The 22590-nt window shown below is 48.1% G+C and overlaps 1 protein-coding gene across 6 annotated transcripts in view; it reads right to left on the bottom strand.

Moving 5' to 3' along the window:
- Positions 1-21814, bottom strand: part of RTF2 (replication termination factor 2) — a 56926-nt gene extending 35112 nt beyond the window's left edge. For all 6 annotated transcript variants that reach the window (XR_013263624.1, XR_013263626.1, XR_013263625.1 and 3 more), the window contains exons 1-5: positions 21658-21814; positions 15819-15913; positions 13489-13582; positions 7618-7754; positions 5798-5876 (exon numbers count right to left, since the gene is read on the bottom strand). Coding sequence is in view for 1 of the 6 variants with exons in the window: in XM_077460571.1 (XP_077316697.1) it covers positions 5798-5876; positions 7618-7754; positions 13489-13582; positions 15819-15913; positions 21658-21726 (474 nt within the window). In the remaining 5 variants the exon portion in view is untranslated. The remainder of the gene's footprint in view (positions 1-5797; positions 5877-7617; positions 7755-13488; positions 13583-15818; positions 15914-21657) is intronic.
- Between the last annotated feature and the right edge of the window lie 776 nt (positions 21815-22590).

The following is a 22590-nucleotide window of genomic DNA, read 5'->3' as shown; positions in this document are numbered from 1 at the left end:
ATCCCTCCCACTGAGTGCCCTCAAGCTGCCTGCTATGGAATCACTCCTGTATGCACTCGTGTATGCTCGCTCCAGGACCACCGCTCAGAGACACACAGGGCTCCCGTCCTCATTCTGTATCTGAGCCAATCAGGAGCGACAGAAAATCCGAAAAATCTAAATAGCCAACTAGCAACAACTTAACTAATAAATGATAGGTATTGGAATTTCCTTTCAAAATTTGTCTGTTAGTGAACGTAACGAACACGAATTTATCCGAAGTTATGAATTATATGAAATAACGAATGACGTGTCTACACAAATGGAATAAATAATAAAAATAATAAGAAAAAATCATTATTATTATTATAATTCAGGGCTCGACAAACCCCGGTCGCCAGGTCGCATTTGCGCCTAGATTTCGTGTCCTGGCGACTGGGGCAACGCTGCTGGGGTATCCTGTCTCCATCTGGACCCCGAACTCCGCCGCGCAATTCCATCGGGCCGCGCCGGCCAGTAATTGAGGCCGCGGCTTTGCGGCCTTCTAAAATCTTTCGGTAGTCTGGCGCCATCTTGTGGTGGATGTAGAAATTACACCCTATTCCAATAATGCTAATTCCTAATGGAGTGAAGCACCCCTGCCTGTTTTTTGCCCAACAGTGTGTGGTGGCTGGTAAATGGCTTCTCATTATATTATATATATATATATATATATATATATATATATATATATATATTACATTTATTAATTTAAATATATATATATATATATATATATATATATATATATATATATATATATATATATATATATATATATATATATATATATATATTTATATTTTTTTTTTGTAATTTTTTTTTTTTTTTGTAAAAAGTAAAAAAAAAAAATTATTTTAATTAAGGAAAAAAAAAATATTATTTGTAATCCTCTCTGCTTGACCCCTTTCACAAGGGCTGTCTGATCAGGTTCACCTGTCAGTTTTTCAGGCGGACCTGATCTAACCCTTAGCAGGGAAATGGCAGTAAATGAGCGGGAATATGTCGGAAATAATAGTCACATTCTTTTGTTAACCACTTCGTGCCCGCGCTATAGACGAAAGATGTCTACAGCGCGGACACCAATTGCCGGGAGGGCGTCCCTAGACATCCTCCTGTTTACTTCCCCTCTGCACGCCGCCATGGGCGAGCATCGGGGAAGTTCTGTGTTGGCCGTGTCCCTTGGATACAGCCAATCACAGATCATGCTAAATGACCAATCACAGCGGCCATTTAGCACTCGAGCGGTGTGTCCAATGAGGGGTGATCTCATATGTGGGGGGCTGGGGGCTATCTTCCCCTCACTCGTCTCCATGTCAGGCCAGGGACAGGTCCAGATCGCCGTCACGGACCTGGCTCCTAACTTTTTTAGCTGGCTCCTAGATTCCAAGCAAATTTGTCAACCCCTGATATAATTTGTTACATTTCATTCGTAGATACGGCATTCGTTATTTCGGATAATTTGTTATTTCAGATAAATTCGTATTCGTTCACCAACAGCCAAATTTGAAAAGGAAATTCCAATACCTATAAATTTAATAGTTAGTAATTAAGTTATTAGTTAGTTTGCTATTTCAGATTTTTGAATTTTCATGTTTTCTAATTTTCGTTCTTATTTCCGGAATTTGAATTACTAATTTTCCAAAAATTGGAAATTACGAATATTCAGAAAAAAAATTGTCAAAAATAATAGGTTTTCGTTAATTCAGATATTTCCAAATTAAAGAATTTTTCAAAATTTGTTAAACTAAAAATTCGGAACTAAACGAATTGCAATGTCTATAAAACATACTTGGGTATCCAAATTAGTCAGAGTTGCTGTCAGGTTGTCACTGTTAAATTTGCCTTGGGCCTCTAGGCATTATTGACCCCTTGACACTATAGGGCTAAAAAAAAATAAAAAAAAAAAAAAAAAAAAAAAAAAACACACACACAGAGATTTAGATCGGTTTTTCTAGCGGAAACACCTTTTCCTCCCATTCACAAAAAACAAGTGGAAAAGTCCTCTGCCCTTTCTGAAAGCAACATAAGCTGTGATAATTGGCAAAAAAGGAGGCCAAGCCGATTGTCAAAGTTGTTAATTGCCCAGGAAGACGTCAAACTCTGACAAAACGCGCAAGAGGAGCTACATACGGTGACGTCATCAGGCAACAGGGCGTGTCCCCGAAGTGTGATTCAGCCTGAATTATACATCTGTTTGAAGCTTTAACATATGCAAGTGCAATTATTTTCTTTTAATAAATCAATTCATTGGATTTTTATGTTATTGCGGAGCGCATGGTCTCCTTTTTTCTTTTAACATGGTGCTAGTGGGACGCCGAGCCGAGAAATAAGTGGTATAAAAACGTGTTTTTTTTTTTGGTGGTTCTTCTATGGAAGCCTGAGCCATGCTAATTAATGACTGCTGTTACATCATGCAATTTAGGACTTCTCTATAAATTTTGAGAGTCCTATACATCTGGGAAGACTTTTGTTGTGTTCCCCAGGAGGTGGGGATTCACTTTTGTATTTCACTAGCGCAGTTTTACTTTATTATAGCCATAACTGCCTAAAGTATTTTTGTGAACACACTACATTAGAAGGCCATTACAATAGAGCAATTAGTATTCTATGGGATGTATATTTTTTATATATATTTTTAAATTCTTTTTTTTTTTTTTTTATTCGGTAGTTATGTGCCTATCACAGTGATGGCAAACCTTGGCACTGCAGATGTTTTGGAACTACATTTCCCATGATGCTCCACTACACTGCAGAGTGGATGAGCATCATGGGAAATGTAGTTCCAAAACATCTGGGGTGCCAAGGTTCGCCATCACTGGCCTATCACATCTCACTCCACCATAGATTGGGGCGTGGCCTTACACACTGTGGGGGCAGTATATTCTCCCCTCAGCTGCAGTCATGACAGCAGGGCTTCAGATGGAAATCACTGTCAAACAGTGCTGGCAGAGGCAGCTGGTATTTTTTGTGGGGGGGGGGGGCAAACAACCACCCAACCCCCCCCCCCCTCCTCTGCCGTTTGCCGATCAGTTCCGGCACTTACCCAATCATGACGGGTGGCAGTGCAGCAGCAGGGCTCAGATTCCTCTCCTTCGTGGTGGCTTCCAGCTCCTCCCTTCCTCTTCCTTCTCCTAGGCATCCAATAGAATTGCCAGTCCTTTCAGCCATTCAGGTGACCGGTGTCAAAACCACCTTCCTTCCCTAGCTGGGAGGAGGATCAGTGTTACAACAGCGAATATTGATTTGCTGTTTTAACACTCTCTGCGACCCGAGCCCCCCCCTATATCGAAGCCTATTAGAGCCTGCGGCTTTAACCGATGCTTCAAAATAAAAAATAAATATTAAAAAGAAAAAAAAACAAACAACCCCCCCCCCCCCACATTGGAATCCATGGCCCGGTGTCCTGAAAGGAGTCAAACGTATGGATAGAGAAGGAGAGGCAATAGACAGGGGGGGGGGGCACGCCCGTGCGCCCTTAATGGACGAGTGCTGGGCAGGCGTATGGCCACAAGGCTGACCAAGGAAGGTACTGGCATGCCACGTGTCAGGCATGGCATCCTACAACTCCCAGCACTGATTTCATGGATGCAAGCTGACCGCACCAGCATGGATCTGCTTCTGTGATTAGAGTGGTCAGTTTGAAACAGAAACCACGGGGAAATGGCACTCTCATTAGAGGCTAGATTGAATAGGAACCATATTCATACAGGAACACTAATGATTCTTAACCCATACCCAACCCAGCCCCAGTGTCCCTTTTATTGAGGTCTGTAAACTCAGGGGGGCGTGAAGGATCAGCGATCATGTGACCGGCTGTCACATGCACAGCAACCGGTCCTGTCTGCTACCGATCGTTAGTGGGGGACCGAAAGCGCCCGTTGCTAGCTTGGTCTCTGTAATAGGAGCGGGCAATGTGCATACTCTCAGAGAAAACTTTGGCTGCCCAGTGAAGTCTATGGGTGGCGCTATAGCGGAGCTATGCCCTCCTATCATTTTCAGCCAAGAAAGCCGCCATCTTGGCCTCCGTTTGATGTGCAAATTCCATGGTGCTGCACATGTGATCAGTTATGACACCAGACATTTGATGGTTTGACAGTATGTTTTAAGAGCACAACCAATATGACAGTTAGCATTCCTGGCAGATGCCGGGATGTAACTGTTTTTTTTTTAAATGGTAAATCGATGGGTTTAGTTCCGCAAGTGGAATCAGATTAAAGTTTGGAGTAATCTATACTTTAATGGTGAGAAACCAGATATACACTGAACTGGCCACTTTATTCGGTACACCCGTTTAATTGCTTGGAAACACAAATCGCTAATCAGCCAATCACATGGCAGCAGCTCAATGCATTTAGGCATCTAGACGTGGTGAAGACGACCTGCTGAAGTTCAAACCGAGCATCAGAATGGGGGGGGGGGGGGGAAGAAAGGAGGTTTAAGTGATTTTGAACGTGGCATGGTTGAAGGTGGCAAAGGGGCTGGTCTGAGTATTTCTGGGATTTTCACACACAACCATCTCTCGGGGTTTACAGAGAATGGTGGGAAAAAGGAGAAAATACCCAGTGAGCGGCAGTTGTGTGGTGGAAAATGCCTGGTTGAGGTCAGAGGAGAATGGGCAGACTTGTTCCAGATGATAGAAAGACAACAGTAACTCAAATAGCCACTCGTTACATCCAAGATATGCAGAATACATCTCTGAAGGCACAACACGTCCAACCTTGAAGCAGATGAGCTACAGCAACAGAATACCACACCAGGTGCCACTCCTGTCAGCTAAGAACAGGAAGCTGAGGCTACAATTAGCACAGGATCACCAAAATTGTACAATAGAAGATTGGAAAAATGTTTCCTGGTCTGATGAGTCTGGATTTCAGCTCCGACATTCAGATGGTGGGGTCAGAATTTGGTGCATGGATCCATCCTGCCTTGTATCACCAGTTCAGGCTGGTGGTGGGGGTGTAATGGTGTGGGGGATGGGGTATCACCGGTTCAGGCTGGTGGTGGGGGTGTAATGATGTGGGGGGTGGGATATCACCGGTTCAGGCTGGTGGTGGGGGTGTAATGGTGTGGGGGATGGGGCATCACCGGTTCAGGCTGGTGGTGGGGGTGTAATGGTGTGGGGGATGGGGCATCACCGGTTCAGGCTGGTGCTGGGGGGTGTAATGGTGTGGGGGTATTTTCTTGGCACACTTGGGCCCCTTAGTACCAATTGAGCATGGTTTAATCACCACAACCTACCAGAGTATTGTTGCTGACCATGTCCATCCCTTTATGACTACAGTGTCCCCATCTTCTGATGGCTCCTTCCAGCAGGATAATGCCCCATGTCACAAAGCTCCAATCATCTCACCACTGGACAATGAGGTCCCTGTCCTCCAATGGCCTCCACACTCCCCACATCTCATCCAATAGAGCACCTTTGGGATGTGGTGGATGATGTTACCAGGTCACTATGGAGCAAATTCTCTGAGGAACGTATCCAACAACCTTGTTGTATCTACGCCACCAAGAATGAAGGCAAAAGGGGGTTCAACCTGGTACTAGCAAGGTGTACCTAATAAAGTGGCCGGTGAGTGCAAGTAATAAAGGTGTATCAGAGACAGTACCTGTTGGAATGAAAACCATCCTGCCTACCTGCCAAATTCCTTTCACAAGGACACATTAGGACAAAAATAAAAAAAAAATAAAAAATGGCTGAGGTAAGTGACTTCTGTCACCATGGGATAAACCAGAACTTTGGCAGCACCTAAAAAAACAGTCCTGTCGGTCCCTTTACCTTGTGACAGACGTCGGTCTTGATCTCCTTCAGGGCGCGCTCAGAGAACACACAGCCGCACCCTCTCAGCACACTGAATCTGCAGAGGAACAAAGACATGCAATATATCAGGGCAGCCAACTTCCTCTATAATAAAAAACACTCGCCAAAACAAAACCATATTAGACAAGAGACACCGCCGCCTCCCTACCTGCTAGATGCAGCAGAACGGCGCCAATAGCGGCTAGTTATCACACGTGATGGAGAATTACATTTAGGTCTCTATAGTTTGGGTCTCAGGATTCAGCAGAGAGAACAGATCTCCTCCTATAGATGCTACGCCTCTCTGTGCAGCCGCAGTGACCTCATCTCCGCCTCCCCATAATCTCAACAGTCTCCAGCAGCAGCACAACATAAGGGGGAAGGGGATGAGGGTGAACTGTGATTTAAGGGAGGGGGGAGGGGACGCTTGACATCTGATGTTCTGAGGAGCTTTTTCCGCTAAGCACACCCTCCTGTCTGTATGCCTGAGCTAAGGGCAGATTGATTCCATGAGGTAAATACTACAAGACTCATCTGCCTTTACTCATGGGGGGGGGGTTCACAATGATTTCTTAACCAAAAGATAAAAGCATGGAGACATGAATGGACATTAGAGTTTGTTTGAATATTAAAGTGGAACTTTAGTCAGAAAATTAAGTCCTGCTAGATGACTTCCGGCCGACCCCTTTTGCAGGTATAGTTACCGTACTTCCCTGAAAATAAGCTCTGCCCCGGAAATAAGAGCTAGCATGATTATCGGGAAGGGCTGCAATATAAGCCCTACCCCGAAAATAAGCCCTAGTCAAGATCTTAAAACAATAATAATTTAATCCGCTTTGTAAAACGACCCCATTGGCATAAGGTGCAGTGTGGCCACCCCTGCAAATATCATGCAAAATCCCCATCCACAGCCGCCGCTGACCCACCCAAGGTCTTCTCCTCTACTCCCGGCCCTCCCTCTTCAGTGCTCGGAGTGGGCTGACGTCAGTGGGGGGATCTCGGCTCTTCCCACTTCGCTCTGCTGACATCTGTGGCCCCTCCCTCTGCAGTGCCCGGAGCGGGATGACGTCAGCGGGGATCTCAGCTTTTCCCTCCTGACGCCTGCACACTGTTGCCACCGGGAGTAGAAAATGTTCCAGCATCAGTAGTGCCCCATCTTTGGTTTCAGTGAGAGGAATTGTGTCCCATCATTGGTGTCATTGGTAGGAATAGAGCTCCAGTCTTGGCATCATTGGTAGAAATTGTGCCCCATCATTGGCGTCTTTGGGCTTCTTTGTTGGTGTCATTGGCAGGAACTGTGCCCCAGCATTGGTATCATTGGGAGGAATTGCGCCCCATCATTGGTGTAATTGGGCACCATCGTTGGTGTCATTGGGAGGAACTGTGCCCCAGCATTGGTGTTATTGTGAGGAATTGTGCCCCTTCATTGGTGTCAGTGAATGAAATAGTGCTTCAAACAAGCAAAGGGCCGCATCTGGCCCCCGGGCCACTGTTTGGAGTCCACTAGTCTAGAGGAACAGTAAAAGGAGATCCCCAGCAGATCCAGAGATTCCAGAATCCTCAGGGCTCTAGGGTTCTGATATCATCCAGACCAGAGAAGAGTAATAACCTTGCTCTGAATCTGAAGAAATCGAAGGAAAAAAACATCACTAAATTGTGGGGGGGGGGGGGGGCGCAGGATCAGGGAAGTAAAATGGTGTCTTCTGTCCCCTACACAAAATGAGCTCTTAATAAATACAGTGAAAAAGTGTAAATATATATATATCTGCCAGGGGCTTAGCTTGGACCAAAACATCTACCTGTGTTTGCCGTTCATTTCCAGTCCAACCACTGGGCAGATGAACTGGGCGCGCTGCTCGTCGTATGTGTCCCCTTTGGTGTTGCCTTTGTCCCCCATCCATGCTGGGTTGTCACTCAGATTCAATTCAATGATGTTCTGAAAAACAACAGACACAAATAAAGTGAAGCTTCTAAAATGTTTAAAAGTGAGAGAGAATAATTCTCTATATCAAAAGACTCTTCTATGTTCTGCTATGAGATCCACTTAAAAATGGTGTTGCACAAAAAATAAAAATTTGGAAAAAAAAATGTTTTTTTTTTTAAACTTACCTCTAAATGCCTGTTGCTAGGGGGTCCTTTGTAGTCTGCCTCCTTCAGTGCCTGGGCTGGCGACATCACTTCCCCCTCGGCGCAGGAAGGGCTCAGCTCTGCCCCCTCCCTCCTGTCAATCATCTTGGACACACGACAGGTCCCAGATGACTGCGCGGCCAATCATGGCACGCGGCGTGGCTCGCGCATGCGCAGTGGGTGCCGACAGTTGCAAAGCCGGCGCCGCCGAGTGGAGTGGAGGGGGGGGGGTGGACGAGCGGAGCTTCAAACCCCCGCATCGCTGGACCCTGGAACAGGGGAGTGTCCAATTATTAAAAGTCAGCAGCTGCAGTATTTGTAGCTGCTGACTTAATTTTTTTTTTTCAAATGGAAACTCCTCTTTAACCACTTTCAGACCGGACCATTTTGCTGGTAAATGACCAGAGGTCTTTTTACACTTTGGCACTGCGCTGCTTTAACTGGTAATTGCGCGGTCATGCAATGTTGTACCCAAACAAAATTTGCGTCCTTTTCTTCCCACAAATAGAGCTTTCTTTTGATGGTATTTGATTGCCTCTGCGATTTTTATTTTTTGCGATATAAACGTAAAAAGACCGCAAATTTTGAAAAAAAATGATATTTTCTACTTTTTGTTATTAGAAAAATCCAATAAACTCAATTTTAGTCATACATTTAGGCCAAAATGTATTCAGCCACATGTCTTTGGTAAAAAAAAAGTCAATAATTGTATATTTATTGGTTTGCGCAAAAGTTGTCACATCTACAAACTAAGGTACGTTTTCTGGAATTTACGCAGCTTTTAGTTTACGACTGCCTATCTCATTTCTTGAGGTGCTAAAATGGCAGGGCAGTACAAAACCCCCCCAAATGACCCCATTTTGGAAAGTAGACCCCCTAAGGAAATTGATAAGAGGCATGTTGAGCCCATTGAATATTTTATTTTTTTGCCTCAAGCGATTGAATAATGACAAAAAAAAATTTTTATTTTTTTTTTTACACAAAGTTGTCACTAAATGATATATTGCTCACACATGCTATGGGCATATGTGAAATGACACCCCAAAATAAATTCTGCTGCTTCTCCTGAGTACGGGGATACCACATATGTGGGACTTTTTGGGAGCCTAGCCGCGTACGGGGCCCCGAAAACCAAGCACCGCCTTCAGGCTTTCTAAAGGCGTAAATTTTTGATTTCACTTCTCACTACCTATTACAGTTTTGAAGGCCATAAAATGCCAAGATGGCACAAAACCCCCACAAATGACCCCATTTTAGAAAGTAGACACCCCAAGCTATTTGCTGAGAGGCATGTTGAGTCCATGGAATATTTTATATTTTGCCACAAGTTGCGGGAAAATTACAAACTTTTTTTTTTTTTTTTTTTTTTTTCACAAAGTTGTCACTAAATGATATATTGCTCACGCATGCCATGGGCATATGTGAAATGACACCCCAAAATAAATTCTGCTGCTTCTCCTGAGTACGGGGATACCACATATGTGGGACTTTTTGGGAGCCTAGCCGCGTACGGGGCCCCGAAAACCAAGCACCGCCTTCAGGCTTTCTAAGGGCGTTACAGTTTTGAAGGCCATAAAAATGCCAAGATGGCACAAACCCCCCCCAAATGACCCCATTTTGGAAAGTAGACACCCCTAAATTTAGGGGTACACTAGTGAGACTAGGTAATAAATGGCGGGTGCCCTGAAACTATAAAAAAATAACTAACCAACCAGCGTCACCTGTAACAGTTATATGGTGATCACTGGTGAAAGGGTTAACTAGGGGGCAATCAGGGGGCTTTATGCGGTAGTATATGGGGGTCCCTGGCGCTATAAAAAGCTGCGGCGAACCTAAATACCTACCTGCCTAACTAGCGTCACCTGTGACACTAATACAGCGATCAGAAAAACGATTGCTTATTAGGCTGGGTTCACACTGGAGCGATGCGGGAACGCCACGAATGCGCGGCGGGTTCCCGCATCACATGCCTCCCGGCGGCAGTTCACACTGCCCTATGCGAACTGCTGGGAGTGTCAGTGAAATGTTAATGACACCCCCAGATCAGTTCGCATATCGCAGTGCGATCTGCAAACTTGGATCGCATGGTGTGAACACCCATGCGATCCGATTCTGCTGCGGACCAAAAAAAGGGTCCCGTGCGAGTTTGCGGCGGGTGCGGCGGGTGCGACACGAATTCAGCCATACTATCTGTATAGCTGAACTCGAATCGCACAGAGATCGGATGTGATTTGCACTGCAGTGCGGTGCGAATCACATCCGTTCTCATAAACCGCTGCAATGTGAACCCAGCCTTAGTGACACTGGCGACGGGGGGTGATCACGGGGTTAAACCTTTATTGGGGGGGTTAGGGGGGTACCTTAGAACTAAAGGGGGCTAACCCTAACTGCCCTAACAGTTATTAGTCACAAATGACACCCGCCGGGTGATCAGGGGGTTAAACCTTTATTAGGTAATAAATGGCGGGTGCCCTGAAACTATAAAAAAATAACTAACCAACCAGCGTCACCTGTAACAGTTATATGGTGATCACAGGTGAAAGGGTTAACTAGGGGGCAATCAGGGGGCTTTATGCGGTAGTATATGGGGGTCCCTGGCGCTATAAAAAGCTGCGGCGAACCTAAATACCTACCTGCCTAACTAGCGTCACCTGTGACACTAATACAGCGATCAGAAAAATGATCGCTTATTAGGCTGGGTTCACACTGGAGCGATGCGGAAACGCCGCGAATCCGCGGCGGGTTCCCGCATCGCATGCCTCCCGGCGGCAGTTCACACTGCCCTATGCGAACTGCTGGGAGTGTCAGTGAAATGTTACTGACACCCCCAGATCAGTTCGCATATCGCAGTGCGATCTGCAAACTCGGATCGCATGGTGTGAACACCCATGCGATCCGATTCTGCTGCGGGCCAAAAAAAGGGTCCCGTGCGAATTTGCGGCGGGTGCGGCGGGTGCGGCGAATGGCTGAACTCGAATCGCACAGAGATCGGATGTGATTTGCACTGCAGTGCGGTGCGAATCACATTCGTTCTCATAAACCGCTGCAATGTGAACCCAGCCTTAGTGACACTGGCGACGGGGGGTGATCACGGGGTTAAACCTTTATTGGGGGGGTTAGGGGGGTACATTAGAACTAAAGGGGGCTAACCCTAACTGCCCTAACAGTTATTACAGTCACAAATGACACCAATGCAAAAAAAAAAAAAAAAAAATGACATTGGTGTCACTGTGACTGGGGGGCAGGGGTAATTGGGGGGGTGATCGGGGGGTAAAGGGGGGGTGTGAGTGTGCCTGGCATGTTCTACTGTGTGTGGGGTGTGTTGGTGCAACTCACCGATCCGCTCTCCTCCGTGTCGGAACGAAAAATACCGACACAGAGGAGAGAATACATCACTTCCTCTCCTGTGTTTACATTACAGGAGAGGAAGTGATGTCACCGGGGATTTCCATTCGTCGGGAGCGATCGCGAGGGGGTGGCCATGAATGAATGGCCGTCCCCTCGTCCGGGATCGCTCCCGAACGAAAACCGACCGCCGCAGGCACCGGGCGGGGGCCCGATCGGGCCCCCGACCCGCGGGAGGCAAAGGACGTACATGTATGTCCTTATGCCTGCCCGTGCCATTCTGCCGACGTACATCGGCGTGCGGCGGTCGGCAAGTGGTTAAGGACCGCGCTTTTTCTGGCACTTTTTGTTTACAATTAAATCTCTGTGTTTTTGCTAGAAAATTACTTAGAACCCCCAAATATATTTTATCTATACAGTATCTCACAAAAATGAGTACACCCCTCAGTCACATTTGTGTAAATCTTTTCCTCTATCTTTTCATGGGACAACACTGAAGAAATGACACTTGTCTACAATGTAAAGTAGTGAGTGTACAGCTTGTATAACAGTGTAAATTTCCTGTCCCCTCAAAATAACTCAACACACAGCCATTAATGTCTAAACCGCTGGCAACAAAAGTCAGTACACCCCTAAGTGAAAAAGTCCAAATTGTGCCCAATTAGCCATTTTCCCTCCCCCCGGTGTCATGTGACTCGTTAGTGTTACAAGGTCTCAGGTGTGTGAATGGGGAGCAGGTGTGTTAAATTTGGTGTTATCGCTCTCACTCTCTCATACTGGTCACTGGAAGTTCAACATGGGACCTCATGGCAAAGAACTCTCTGAGGATCTGAAAAAAAGAAATGTTGCTCTACATAAAGATGGCCTAGGCTATAAGAAGATTGCCAAGACCCTGAAACTGAGCTGCAGCACGGTGGCCAAGACCATACAGCGGTATAACAGGACAGGTTCCCCTCAGAACAGGCCTCGCCATGGTCCACCAAAAAAGTTGAGGTCACGTGCTCAGCGTCATATCCAGAGGTTGTCTTTGGGAAATAGACGTATGAGTGCTGCCAGCATTGCTGCAGAGGTTGTAGGGGTGGGGGGGGTGAGGTGGGCAGCCTGTCAGTGCTCAGACCATACGCCGCACACTGCATCAAATTGGTCTGCATGGCTGTCGTCCCAGAAGGAAGCCTCTTCTAAAGATGATGTACAAGAAAGACCACAAACAGTTTGCTGAAGACAAGCAGACTAAGGAGATGGATTACTGGAACCATGTCCTGTGCTCTGATGAGACCAAGATAAAGGTATTTGGTGTCAGATGGTGACAAGCGTGTGTGGGGGCAACCAGGTGAGGAGGACAAAGACAAGTGTGTCTTGTCTACAGTCAGGCATGGTGGTGGGGGTGTCATGGTCTGGGACTGCATGAGTGCTGCCGACACTGGGGGGCTACAGATCATTGAGGGGACCATGAATGCCAACATGTACTGTGACATACTGAAGCAGAGCATGATCCCCTCCCTTCAGAGACTGGGCCGCAGGGCAGTATTCCAACATGATAACCACCCCAAACACACCTCCAAGATGACCACTGCCTTACTAAAGAAGCTGAGGGTAAAGGTGATGGACTGGCCAAGCATGTCTCCAGACCTAAACCCTATTGATCATCTGTGGGGCATCCTCAAACGGAAGGTGGAGGAGCGCAAGGTCTCCAACATCCACCAGCTCTGTGATGTCATCATGGGGGAGGGGAAGAGGACTCCAGTGGTGACCTGTGAAGCTCTGGTGACCTCCATGCCCAAGAGGGTTAAGACAGTTCTGGAAAATAATGGCGGCCACACAAAATATTGACACTTTGGGCCCAACTTGGACATTTTCACTTAGGGGTGTACTGACTTGTTGCCAGCGGTTTAGACATTAATGGCTGTGTGTTGAGTTATTTTGAGGGGACAGCAAATTGACACTGTTATACAAGCTGTACACTCCCCAAAAAGCGTCAGTTTGTGCTAAAAAAATAAATAAAAAAAAATTATATATATATATATATATATATATATATATATATATATATATATATTTTTTTTTTTAGCTTATATTTGTTTTTATATTAATAATAAAAATTATAACAGTTTTTTGTGGTGCTCAGATAGAATGTAGTTTCAGGTTAATACAATTTCCTAAAAAGACGATATGATGTCAGGGAAGGGGGGTGTCGGTACCTTCATGCTCTTGATGTGACCCGCGGAATCGCCATGAGGCTTGTCTGGAGATTTGTCCAGCAGGAATTCAATGACGGCATCTTTATTGTACAGCCTGTGGGAGGACAAAAACAATGAGGAAAAACAACCACCACAAACCGCTTTATTAAAACCACTTACCTACTGGTCACAGGACCCACCTACCCAGCTCACAATGATGACCCCCCCACACAGGACCCTACCTACCCAGCTCACAATGATGACCCCCCCCCCCCCCCCCCACACAGGACCCTACCTACCCAGCTCACAATGATGACCCCCCCCACACAGGACCCTACCTACCCAGCTCACAATGATGACCCCCCCACACAGGACCCTACCTACCCAGCTCACAATGATGACCCCCCCCCCACACAGGACCCTACCTACCCAGCTCATAATGATGACCCCCCCCCACACAGGACCCTACCTACCCAGCTCACAATGCTGACACGCCACACAGGACCCTACCTACCCAGCTCACAATGCTGACCCCACACAGGACCCACCTACCCAGCTCACAATGCTGACCCCACACAGGACCCACCTACCCAGCTCACAATGCTGACCCCACACAGGACCCACCTACCCAGCTCACAATGCTGACCTCACACAGGACCCACCTACCCAGCTCACAATGCTGACCCCACACAGGACCCACCTACCCAGCTCACAATGATGACCCCCCCACACAGGACCCTACCTACCCAGCTCACAATGATGACCCCCCCCACACAGGACCCTACCTACCCAGCTCACAATGATGACCCCCCCCACACAGGACCCTACCTACCCAGCTCACAATGATGACCCCCCCATACAGGACCCTACCTACTCAGCTCACAATGATGACCCCCCCCCCACACAGGACCCTACCTACCCAGCTCATAATGATGACCCCCCCCACACAGGACCCTACCTACCCAGCTCACAATGCTGACACGCCACACAGGACCCTACCCAGCTCACAATGCTGACCCCACACAGGACCCACCTACCCAGCTCACAATGATGACCCCCCCACACAGGACCCTACCTACCCAGCTCACAATGATGACCCCCCCCACACAGGACCCTACCTACCCAGCTCACAATGATGACCCCCCCCCCACACAGGACCCTACCTACCCAGCTCACAATGATGACCCCCCCCACACAGGACCCTACCTACCCAGCTCACAATGATGACCCCCCCCACACAGGACCCTACCTACCCAGCTCACAATGATGACCCCCCCACACAGGACCCTACCTACCCAGCTCACAATGATGACCCCCCCACACACAGGACCCTACCTACCCAGCTCACAATGATGACCCCCCCCCCACACAGGACCCTACCTACCCAGCTCACAATGATGACCCCCCCCCACACAGGACCCTACCTACCCAGCTCATAATGATGACCCCCCCCACACAGGACCCTACCTACCCAGCTCACAATGCTGACCCCACACAGGACCTACCTAGCTCACAATGCTGACACGCCACAGGACCTACCTAGCTCACAATGATGACCCCACACAGGACCCACCTACGCAGCTCACAATGCTGACCCCACACAGGACCCACCTACCCAGCTCACAATGCTGACCCCACACAGGACCCTACCTACCCAGCTCACAATGCTGACCCCCCACACAGGACCCACCTACCCAGCTCACAATGCTGACCCCCCACACAGGACCCACCTACCCAGCTCACAATGCTGACCCCACACAGGACCCTACCTACCCAGCTCACAATGCTGACCCCACACAGGACCCTACCTACCCAGCTCACAATGATGACCCCCCACACAGGACCCACCTACCCAGCTCACAATGCTGACACGCCACACAGGACCCTACCTAGCTCACAATGATGACCCCACACAGGACCCACCTACCCAGCTCACAATGCTGACACCCCACACAGGACCCACCTACCCAGCTCACAATGCTGACCCCACACAGGACCCTACCTACCCAGCTCACAATGCTGACCCCCCACACAGGACCCACCTACCCAGCTCACAATGCTGACCCCACACAGGACCCTACCTACCCAGCTCACAATGCTGACCCCACACAGGACCCTACCTACCCAGCTCACAATGATGACCCCCCACACAGGACCCACCTACCCAGCTCACAATGCTGACACGCCACACAGGACCCTACCTAGCTCACAATGATGACCCCACACAGGACCCACCTACCCAGCTCACAATGCTGACACCCCACACAGGACCCACCTACCCAGCTCACAATGATGTCCCCACGCAGAACCCACCTACCCAGCTCACAATGATGACCCCACACGGGACCTACCTGCCCAGCTCACAGGACACAATAGGCTTCTTCAGCTTCTCCTGGCTCAGGGTGCAGTAATACCAGCGGGCAACCAGCTCTGCATTCTTATCAATCTGAAAGACAAAGGAGCCCCTGGACATGAAGGTGCTGACAGGAGCTGTGCTGCCTACAGCAGTTATATGGGCAATACAGTCTCTTCTATGTATTGAGATCATGTTCTTCCCACACTGATGGGGGCTCTCTGCTGCGGGGCATTCTGGGACTTGCAGTGTTCACTTTACATGGAAATGGATGGCAAGGACACTTATCACTACATACAGCTTATGGGAGGGGGGGGATCTCTGACAGGACATGCTGGGACTTTCAGTCCTCTTCATGCCACTTTAGTGCATCGTATTGGATGACAGGACACAGATACCTCACATTCCCAATAGGGGCTCTAACAGGGCATGCTGGGCCTTGCAATCCTCCTCTGATAGCATATGTACAGTGCCTTGCAAAAGTATTCACCCCAAACCCCCCCCCCCCCCCCTCCCCCTCCCTTGGCATTTTTCGTGTTTTATTGCCTCACAACCTGGAACTAACATGGACTGTTTAAGAATTTTCATCATTTAATTTACAGAACACGCCCACAACTTTGAAGATGATTTTTTTTTGTGGAGCAAACAACAAATAGGAAAAAAATAACAGAAAAAGTCCAATGTGCATAACTAATCACCCCCCTAAAGTCAATACTTTGTAGAGCCGCCTTTTGCGGATATCACAGCTCCGAGTCGCTTTGGATAAGTCTCTCTATGAGTCTTCCCACATCTCACCACTGGGATTTTTGCCCCATTCCTCCTCCTCGCAAAAACTGCTCCAGCTCCTTCAAGTTGGATGGTTTTGCGCTTGTGAACAGCAATCTTCAAGTCAGAACACAGATTTTCTATTGGATTGAAGTCTGGGCTTTGACTAGGCCATTTTCAACACATTTACATGTTTCCCCTTAAACCACTCAAGTGTTGCTTTAGCAGTGTGTTTGGGGTCATTGTCCTGCTGGAAGGTGAACCTCCGTCCTAGCCTCAAATCACTCACAGAGTGCTACAAGTTTTGCTCAGGAATATCTCTGTATTTACCACCATCCATCTTTCCCTCAACTCTGACCAGTTTCCCAGTCCTGACTGCTGAAAAACATCTCCACAGCATGATGCTGCCACCACCATGTTTCACAGTGGGGATGGTGTTCTTTGGGTGATGTGATGTGTTGGGTTTGCGCCAGATATAGCGTTTTCTTTGATGGCCAAAAAGTTAGCAGAGCCCCTTCCTCCACACATCAGAGCAGATCACCTTCCTCCATACATCAGAGCAGATCACCTTCCTCCACACATCAGAGCAGATCACCTTCCTCCACACATCAGAGCAGATCACCTTCCTCCATACATCAGAGCACCTTCCTCCATACATCAGATCACCTTCCTCCATACATCAGATCACCTTCCTCCATACATCAGATCACCTTCCTCCATACATCAGATCACCTTCCTCCATACATCAGATCACCTTCCTCCATACATCAGATCACCTTCCTCCATACATCAGAGCAGATCACCTTCCTCCATACATCAGAGCAGATCACCTTCCTCCATACATCAGAGCAGATCACCTTCCTCCATACATCAGAGCAGATCACCTTCCTCCATACATCAGAGCAGATCACCTTCCTCCATACATCAGAGCAGATCACCTTCCTCCATACATCAGAGCAGATCACCTTCCTCCATACATCAGAGCAGATCACCTTCCTCCATACATCAGACCAGATCACCTTCCTCCGTACATCAGACCAGATCACCTTCCTCCGTACATCAGACCAGATCACCTTCCTCCGTACATCAGACCAGATCACCTTCCTCCGTACATCAGACCAGATCACCTTCCTCCGTACATCAGACCAGATCACCTTCCTCCGTACATCAGACCAGATCACCTTCCTCCGTACATCAGACCAGATCACCTTCCTCCGTACATCAGACCAGATCACCTTCCTCCGTACATCAGACCAGATCACCTTCCTCCGTACACCAGAGCAGATCACCTTCCTCCATACACCAGAGCAGATCACCTTCCTCCATACATCAGAGCAGATCACCTTCCTCCATACATCAGAGCAGATCACCTTCCTCCATACATCAGAGCAGATCACCTTCCTCCATACATCAGAGCAGATCACCTTCCTCCATACATCAGAGCAGATCACCTTCCTCCATACATCAGAGCAGATCACCTTCCTCCATACATCAGAGCAGATCACCTTCCTCCATACATCAGAGCAGATCACCTTCCTCCATACATCAGAGCAGATCACCTTCCTCCATACATCAGACCAGATCACCTTCCTCCATACATCAGACCAGATCACCTTCCTCCATACATCAGACCAGATCACCTTCCTCCGTACATCAGACCAGATCACCTTCCTCCGTACATCAGACCAGATCACCTTCCTCCGTACATCAGACCAGATCACCTTCCTCCGTACATCAGACCAGATCACCTTCCTCCGTACATCAGACCAGATCACCTTCCTCCGTACATCAGACCAGATCACCTTCCTCCGTACACCAGAGCAGATCACCTTCCTCCGTACACCAGAGCAGATCACCTTCCTCCATACATCAGACCAGATCACCTTCCTCCATACATCAGATCACCTTCCTCCATACATCAGATCACCTTCCTCCATACATCAGATCACCTTCCTCCATACATCAGATCACCTTCCTCCATACATCAGAGCAGATCACCTTCCTCCATACATCAGAGCAGATCACCTTCCTCCATACATCAGAGCAGATCACCTTCCTCCATACATCAGAGCAGATCACCTTCCTCCATACATCAGAGCAGATCACCTTCCTCCATACATCAGAGCAGATCACCTTCCTCCATACATCAGAGCAGATCACCTTCCTCCATACATCAGAGCAGATCACCTTCCTCCATACATCAGAGCAGATCACCTTCCTCCATACATCAGAGCAGATCACCTTCCTCCATACATCAGAGCAGATCACCTTCCTCCGTACATCAGACCAGATCACCTTCCTCCGTACATCAGACCAGATCACCTTCCTCCGTACATCAGACCAGATCACCTTCCTCCGTACATCAGACCAGATCACCTTCCTCCGTACATCAGACCAGATCACCTTCCTCCGTACATCAGACCAGATCACCTTCCTCCGTACATCAGACCAGATCACCTTCCTCCGTACATCAGACCAGATCACCTTCCTCCGTACACCAGAGCAGATCACCTTCCTCCATACACCAGAGCAGATCACCTTCCTCCATACATCAGAGCAGATCACCTTCCTCCATACATCAGAGCAGATCACCTTCCTCCATACATCAGAGCAGATCACCTTCCTCCATACATCAGAGCAGATCACCTTCCTCCATACATCAGAGCAGATCACCTTCCTCCATACATCAGAGCAGATCACCTTCCTCCATACATCAGAGCAGATCACCTTCCTCCATACATCAGAGCAGATCACCTTCCTCCATACATCAGAGCAGATCACCTTCCTCCATACATCAGAGCAGATCACCTTCCTCCATACATCAGAGCAGATCACCTTCCTCCATACATCAGAGCAGATCACCTTCCTCCATACATCAGAGCAGATCACCTTCCTCCATACATCAGAGCAGATCACCTTCCTCCATACATCAGAGCAGATCACCTTCCTCCATACATCAGACCAGATCACCTTCCTCCATACATCAGACCAGATCACCTTCCTCCATACATCAGACCAGATCACCTTCCTCCATACATCAGACCAGATCACCTTCCTCCGTACATCAGACCAGATCACCTTCCTCCGTACATCAGACCAGATCACCTTCCTCCGTACATCAGACCAGATCACCTTCCTCCGTACATCAGACCAGATCACCTTCCTCCGTACATCAGACCAGATCACCTTCCTCCGTACATCAGACCAGATCACCTTCCTCCGTACATCAGACCAGATCACCTTCCTCCGTACACCAGAGCAGATCACCTTCCTCCGTACACCAGAGCAGATCACCTTCCTCCATACACCAGAGCAGATCACCTTCCTCCATACACCAGAGCAGATCACCTTCCTCCATACATCAGAGCAGATCACCTTCCTCCATACATCAGAGCAGATCACCTTCCTCCATACATCAGAGCAGATCACCTTCCTCCATACATCAGAGCAGATCACCTTCCTCCATACATCAGAGCAGATCACCTTCCTCCATACATCAGAGCAGAGCCCCTTCTCCATACATGTTGGGAGTCTCCCACGTGCCTTTTTCCAAACTCAAAACGTTCCATTTCGTTTTCTCCCTGAAAGTAATGTCTTTCTTCTGGCCGCTCTGTCATAAAGCCCAACTCTATGGAGCGTACGGCTTATTGTGGTCCTATGTACAGATACTCCAGTCTCTGCTGTGGAACTCTGCAGCTCCTTCAGGGTTACCTTAGGTCTCTGTGCTCCTCTCTGATTAATGCCCTCCTTGCCCGCTCCGTGAGTTTTGGTGTGCGGCCGTCTCTTGGCAGGTTTGCTGTTGCGCCATGTTCTTTCCATTTGGTTATGATAGATTTGATGGCCCTCCTAGGGATCATCAAAGATTTGGAGATTTTTTTTATAACCCCTGACTTGTACTTCTCACCAACATTGTCCCTTCCTTGTTTGGAGAGTTCCTTGGTCTTCATGGCAGTGTTTGGTTAGTGGTGCCTCTTGCTTAGGTGTTGCCGCCTCTGGGGCCTTTCACAAAGGTGTGTCTATGTAATGACAGGTCATGTGACACTTAGATTGCACACAGGTGGACATCATTCCACTAATTATGTGACTTCTGAAGGTAATTGGTGTCCCCAGAGCTTTTTATGGGCTTCATAACAAAGGGGGGTGAATACATACGCACATGCCAATTATCAGTTTTTTATTTCTGAAAAAATAGTTTTATGTATATATTTTTCTAATTTTACTTCACCAACTTAGACTATTGTATTCTGATCCATCACATATAATTTAGAAAAAACATTGAACTAAAGGCTGTAATGTAACAAAATAGGTAAAAATCCAGGGAGGAGGAGGGGGGGGGGGTGAATACTTTTGCAAGGCACTGTAGTTCTAGTTGACAGGGGATGCTGGGACATGTAGTCCTCCCCTGGCTGTATTCGTATGCAGTAAAGGGTGGCAAGACATGGAGATACCCCCCACGCACCCTATAGTCCTGCCAGCCCTGCAGTCCTCCTCGTAGTAGTAGCACATACCAATAGAGGACAGGATACACTAGGCCCTGTAGTCCTCCTCTGGTAGTATTAGTACATAGTAATAGAGGACAGGACATGCTGGGCTCTGTAGTCCTCCTCTAGTATTATTATTACATAGTAATAGAGACAGGACATGCTGGACTCTGCAGTCCTCCTCTGGAATATATGACAGGGGATTCTGGGCTCTGTAGTTCTCCTCTGGTAGGATTAGTACAGTGTAATAAATGGCAGAGGGTGCTGGGACTTGTAGTTCTCCTCTAATAGTATTAGTACATAGTAATAGAGGACAGGTCATGCTGGACCCTGTAGTCCTCCTCTGGTAGTATTAGTACATAATAATAAATGTCAGAGGGTGCTGGGACTTGTAGTCCTCCTCTGGAATATATGACAGGACACGCTGGGCCCTGTAGTCCTCCTATAATAGTATCAGTACATAGTAATAGAGGACAGGATACGCTGGGCCCTGTAGTCCTCCTCTGGTAGTATTAGTACATAGTAATAGAGGACACACCACATAGGGGGCCTCACACTGGGCCCCGCGGTCCCCCAGCCGCCTCCTCTCACCTTCTCCACCTTCTTGGGCCCCTTCACCAGCTCATGCCTCTTCGGAATGGTTCCCCCGTCGCAGCCCATGTCTCCCAACTCTCTCTCTCTCTCTCACAACAACAATAACACTTTGCCGCTTCCGCTTCCGGGTTCACACGACCCGCTTACCACATCGGGCACGAACTTCCGCCAACTCTGAGTCTCAGTCGACGGCATTTCAGTCAGATTCGACGACCCGTCGGAATGTGTAACGGAAGTGACGTTCCGTCGCCGCCATCTTGCTACACCCTCCGCACTCGTACAGTGAGGGGGAGGGGGGGAAGCGGACATCTTGTTACACCCACCGGAGTTTTTGCATTTCCCGCTTATTTTTAGGCCAACTTGAATGTCAATGGAAGTCATCTGCTGGTCAGAATGAGGTCAACTACAGCCAAAAAGGAGGTCAGTTGCTGGCCAGAAAGATATCAATGGCAGATAAGAAAGGTTAACTACAGGTTAGGAGGACAGCGGTTGGTTAGTAGGTCACCTACGGGTCAGGAGGAGGTCACCTGCAGCTCAGGAGGTCAGCTACAGGTGAGAAGGTCACCTACAGGTTAGAAGTAGGTCCCCTGCAGCTCAGGAGGAGGTCATCTGCAGCTCAGGAGGTCACCTACAGGTTAGAAGGAGGTCACCTGCAGCTCAGGAGGTCACCTGCAGCTCAGGAGGTTGCCTACAGCTCAGGAGGTCAGTTACATGTCAGGAGGAGGTCACCTGCGGGTCAGAAAGTCAGTTACATGTCAGGAGGAGGTCTCCTGCAGGTCAGAAGGTCAGCTGCAGGTTGAATGTATATAATAACAATGAATTCTGAATGGTTTCAGAAGTTTCCCACACTGATGTCATTAACACAAACCCAAAGCCCCTGACACCGGCTCTAACGCGCATTACTCCCAATGTCTCCCATGCTGTTTCGAT

The sequence above is a fragment of the Lithobates pipiens genome, unplaced genomic scaffold (genome assembly GCF_037356315.1).
Source record: "Lithobates pipiens isolate NorthernLeopardFrog02 unplaced genomic scaffold, aLitPip1_a1.2 Scaffold_28, whole genome shotgun sequence".
NCBI classification, from domain to species: domain Eukaryota; kingdom Metazoa; phylum Chordata; class Amphibia; order Anura; family Ranidae; genus Lithobates; species Lithobates pipiens.
Note: the sequence above shows the minus strand (reverse complement) of the source record. Positions and strands in the feature narration are given on the sequence as shown.